The following is a 5,000-nucleotide window of genomic DNA, read 5'->3' as shown; positions in this document are numbered from 1 at the left end:
TTTCCTGTTATGGTTGTTATTGGAGCAGGATGCTGTAACAAAATGCCCCCATATCCAAGATCACTAGCGTCTGTTTGGAGATAGAATGGTTTGGTGAGGTTAGGTGCCATTAATATAGGAGGAGATGACAAGTAAGTTTTTAGCTGGTTAAATATTTGATCATGTTGCTGGCTCCAAGAAAAATTTACTTTTGAAGAAGTTAAAGCTAATAGTGGTCCTGTGAATGGCGAGAAATTTGGACTGAACTTAGAGTAATATCCTACCATACCTAGAAATCTTTTTAATTCCTGTTTGGTAGTTGGAACAGGATAAGAAGTTATGGCGCTAATATTTGCATCATGGGGTAATACTTTACCACTGCCAACTCGATGACCAAGGTAAGATACCTGACCTTTGCAAAAATTACTTTTTGCTAAGTTGATCGTTAATCCATGTTGTTTCAACCTTGAGAAAACTTTTATCTTTTGAATATGGTTTACCCAGGTGTCAGAGGCAATAATGATGTCATCTAAATATACAAATACTTTTTCCAAGTCCTGTAAAATTAAAGACATTACTCTTTGGAAGGTGGCAGGTGCGTTGGCTAATCCGAATGGCATTACATTATAACTAAATAGTCCAAATGGAGTGATAAATGAAGAAATTTCCTTTGCCGTTTCTGTTAATTTAATTTGGTAATAACCCTTCAACAAATCTATTTGGGTTAAGTAGGTTGAATTACTTACTTGGTCAATGATATCTTGTATTCTTGGTAGAGGATACGAGTCTTTAATTGTTAAATTATTAATTTTCCTGTAATCGGTACAAAGACGAAATTTACCATTTTTCTTTCCTACTAGGAGACATGGGGAAGCCCATGGTGACGCACTGGGTTCTGCCAATCCTTCTCTTACCAAGTAGTTCACTTCTTCTTTCATGATACCCAATTTCTTCTGTGATGTTCGATAGAAAGCTTGTTTAATGGGTGCAGCACCTGGTTGTAGTTTGATGTCATGATCTAGCATGGTGCATCGGCCTGGTTTATCTGAAGTTATACTAGGAAATTCATGGAATAAAGCTACTAAAGATTTAAATTTTGATGCATATAAGGGTTGTAGATAGTCTGATAAGTTTTCCAAGATCTTCGAGTTTTGAGAATCCTGCCAAGATGCAGTTATTGGATCATCTGTAAATTGATCCATAGGACAATCTATGTATGGTATGGCACTAGTAATCATTACCGTTTTACTTTCAGCTGTTGAGGGAGACAAATAGGCCTTTAAGAGGTTTATGTGGACTAATTGAGTAGACTTACGCTTATCTGGAGTGGCGATTATATAGTTGGTTGGCGAGATACGGTGAGTGATGGTATATGGTCCCTGGTATTTCTCTCGTAGGGGAGAGCCTGCAATCGGATGGTATAGCAGCACTGCATCTCCTACTTTGAAACTTCTGGTTTTAGCCCTTTTATCATAGTTAATCTTCATCTTCTCTTGAGCTGTTATCAAGTTAGTTTTGGCAATGGAGTGAAGATCTGAAAGTTTCTTGTTGAGTTCTGAAATATACTGGGAAAGAGGTACCTCATTATCTCCCAACTTCAGGATGCGTTCTTTGACTGAACTGAGGATAGTTCGTGGCCGTCGACCGAAGAGTAGTTCAAAAGGTGACATACCAGTAGACTGATTTCGAACTCCTCGTATGATGTACATAATCAGTTCCAAATCGCAATCCCACTCGTTACCTGAACTATGGATGTATTTCCGGAGAAGATTTTTAATGGTCTGGTGAGTGCGTTCTAATGCTCCATTGGTCTGTGGATGGTAAGCTGAGGATGAGACTTGGGTTATATGGTAATCTTTCATAGCTGTTTTAAAAGCATGACTCATGAAATTGGTTCCTTGATCACATTGTAGTTCAGTTGGAAATCCTACAACAGTAAATATGGACACTAGTGACTTTAGGATGTTCTTGGCTGAAATGTTTCTTAAAGGTACTGCAAATGGATAACGGGTAGTTGGGCATAAGGCCGTAAGTAAGTATTCATGTCCCCTTTTTGTCTTAGGCAAAGGGCCTACACAATCTACTATGATCTTACTGAAAGGTTCTTTAGGCACAAGTATAGGTTTTAATGGTGCAACTGGTACTTTCACATTAGGACTACTTACTTTTTGACATGTTGTAAATGTTTTTACGTACTCTTTAATGTCATTCTTCATGTTTGGCCAATAAAAGTCTTGACTGATGCGTTCATATGTTTTAGTGATACCAAGATGAGAGTCAGCAGAGTGAGACAATTCTAGGATCAGAGGTCTTATATCCTTAGGAACAACTACCTGGAACAGATCCTTCCAGGTTTCTAGATGACTGTTCTTGCTGGACCTGAATTTTCTCATTAGTACATCATTATTAATATAAAAATAAGAACACTTGTTGGTATCCTTTGGTTTCACTTGGTTGAAACACTGCTGTAGAGTGACATCTTTCCTTTGTTGATAGCTAAAGGAATCAGGCTGGATCTTATATGTACTCATCAACTCGTTGAAATCCATAGGTTCAGAGACTGGCAACGGGTTTGATGATGATTCAGTAGGGGTGTCCTTTTTACTGCTTCGTGTCACTGCTAAGCATTCCTCCTGTACAACATCTGGAGATACTGCTATTAAGTTTGTTAAGACAACAGAGTTAGCTATGTCATTACCCAGGATTACATCTACATTTTTGCATGGTAACAGTTCTGGATTTACAGCTACTTCAGTAGTTCCAGAGAAATAAGGACAATGAAGGTTTACATTAATGAGAGGCAACATAGACTTACTGGTTAAGTCATTAACTGCAACATACCTGTGAGTTTCACCTTTAGGTCGTATTACTTTAGGAGAGACGATCGTTTGAGAGGATCCAGTGTCTCTGAGTATGGTTACAGGTTTACCATTTATTTTGCCTGAGCAAGTGAAGGGTGCAAACGCTTGGGACTCGTGTGATGCACAATGGAAGGTCTTTTTCTTCTCCACCTTAGGTTTTGGTTCCTGTTTGGGCAGATTCATTTGCTTAGGAGAGAATTGAGGGGGATTAGGTTCTCTCTTTAAGTATGAAGCTGCACAATGTGGATCAGGACATTCTGAAATATGATGTCCTTGTTTGCAGTATGTACAAGTTTCCTTAGGTCTAGTTTCTCTATATGGGGTTTTACCTACTTTATGAATAAGAGCATAGTCATCTGCCTTTAAAGCGGCTTTCTTTGGGTCAGATTCATTCTGCTCTCTTAGATACACATTAATGCTACCTGGTATTTTCCTTAAGAACTCCTCCATTACTATTAAATCTTTCAACTGCTCAAAAGTTTTGACATCTACTTTGTCTTTCCACTTCTGAAACTGTTTAATCTTTCCATTCATAAATTCTAAAAAGGTCTGCTGAACTTGCTTCTGACTATTACGAAATATTTGCCTATAACCTTCCGCAGTAATAGAATAAGCATCAAGGATTGCCTGTTTAATTATGAAATAATCATGTTCCTCTAACATAGTGGCACATACAGATAATGCTTTACCTTTAAATGAGTTCCGGATGATTAAATACCATTTGTCCTGAGGCCAATTGAGATTCTTGGCTGTGTCTTCAAACACAGAAAAGTAGTTATCAGGTTCCCGTTCTTCAAATGTGGGCAGCAATTTCTGCACCTTGCCCACATCAAAGGGTTCGGGAATTAGCTTACCTTCTTCCTTTTCTTTCAGTCTTATAAATGCCAGATCCCGTTCTGTTACTGTGGCCGCTTCTCTCTCAATCTGCAGCCTAACACGGAGAGCGTTGTTTTTCTGTTCACCTTCTTTTTCTTGTTGCTCCAAAGCAGTTGCAGCAGCTTCCGCAGCAGTTTTCACCTTGATACGTTCTAGGGAAGCAGCGGCAGCAGCCGTGCGCTCAGCAGCAGCGGCTTTCCTCTCTTCTAACTCAGCGGCGGCAGTTGCGGCTCGTTCAGCAGCAGCGGCTCTTTCTCGTTCTGTGGCAGCTTTCTCTCGTTCTACCAGAGTTGCGGCAGTTGCGGCTCTTTCAGCAGCAGCGGCTTTCCTTTCTTCTACCTCAGCGGCGGCAGTTGCGGCTCGTTCAGCAGCAGCGGCTTTCCTTTCTTCTACCTCAGCGGCGGCAGTTGCGGCTCGTTCAGCAGCAGCGGCTCTTTCTCGTTCTGTGGCAGCTTTCTCTCGTTCTACCAGAGTTGCGGCAGTTGCGGCTCTTTCAGCAGCAGCGGCTTTCCTTTCTTCTACCTCAGCGGCGGCAGTTGCGGCTCGTTCAGCAGCAGCGGCTTTCCTTTCTTTTACCTCAGCGGCGGCAGTTGCGGCTTGCAGCTTCATCTTTTCCAACTCCAGCTGCAGACTTAATTTATCCAAGTCACCATTTGGATTGGTAACTGTTAGAGCTCGAACGTCAGCCAGTTCTTCTTCTGGAACAATATCTTCATCTACAAGGGAGTTTAAAATATGACTGAGAATTACACATTTTACGGCAGTTGCGGGAACCTGTACATCATAATGGCGAGCTAGATTCTTTAGGTCAGTTTTTGTGGCAACTGTGAGAGATTCCACATGATCCCGTGGTGATACAATAAATTGTTGCAAGTTGAAAGGCATTTTGAATGTCGCCTGTGGCGCAAGATAAGTACAAATTAGAATAAATATCCAAACTTTACAAGAATAAGTATAAGATCATACGATCGCAAAATAACAATCTTTCGATCACAGAAATACAAAATAGCGATCACAAAATTACAAGATCGAGAGATCACAAAATTACAGAATTATATGATTAGATCACCTTACACAAAAATAGCTTAAATACAAAATTAAGTCTCGCGAAACTTACGATAATACTATAAAACTTTTATTCACAGTTAACGACTGAACAATTTTTTTTTTTAATGCTCGAGATCTTGAGCACGCGGCTAACTACTTCATAATTACTCAAACGACACGCTTAACATCACAAACTTTTAAACAATTTTACCGAATCGGTAAACAAGGCTTTAAAAC

At 40.0% G+C, this 5,000-nt stretch overlaps 1 protein-coding gene across 1 annotated transcript in view; it reads right to left on the bottom strand.

The window, feature by feature from the left end:
• The window catches only part of LOC137659433 (uncharacterized), a 5,078-nt gene extending 653 nt beyond the window's left edge, over positions 1-4,425 (bottom strand). The window contains exons 1-2 of the mRNA XM_068394352.1: positions 4,293-4,425; positions 1-4,238 (exon numbers count right to left, since the gene is read on the bottom strand). The exon at positions 1-4,238 is cut by the window's left edge and continues 653 nt beyond it. Of these exons, the coding sequence (XP_068250453.1) occupies positions 1-4,238; positions 4,293-4,325 (4,271 nt within the window). The 5' untranslated portion in view covers positions 4,326-4,425. The remainder of the gene's footprint in view (positions 4,239-4,292) is intronic.
• Positions 4,426-5,000: the final 575 nt, after the last annotated feature.

This window comes from Palaemon carinicauda, chromosome 20 (genome assembly GCF_036898095.1).
Source record: "Palaemon carinicauda isolate YSFRI2023 chromosome 20, ASM3689809v2, whole genome shotgun sequence".
In the NCBI taxonomy this organism is placed as follows: Eukaryota; Metazoa; Arthropoda; class Malacostraca; order Decapoda; family Palaemonidae; genus Palaemon; species Palaemon carinicauda.
This window is presented reverse-complemented; position numbering and strand designations above follow the sequence as displayed.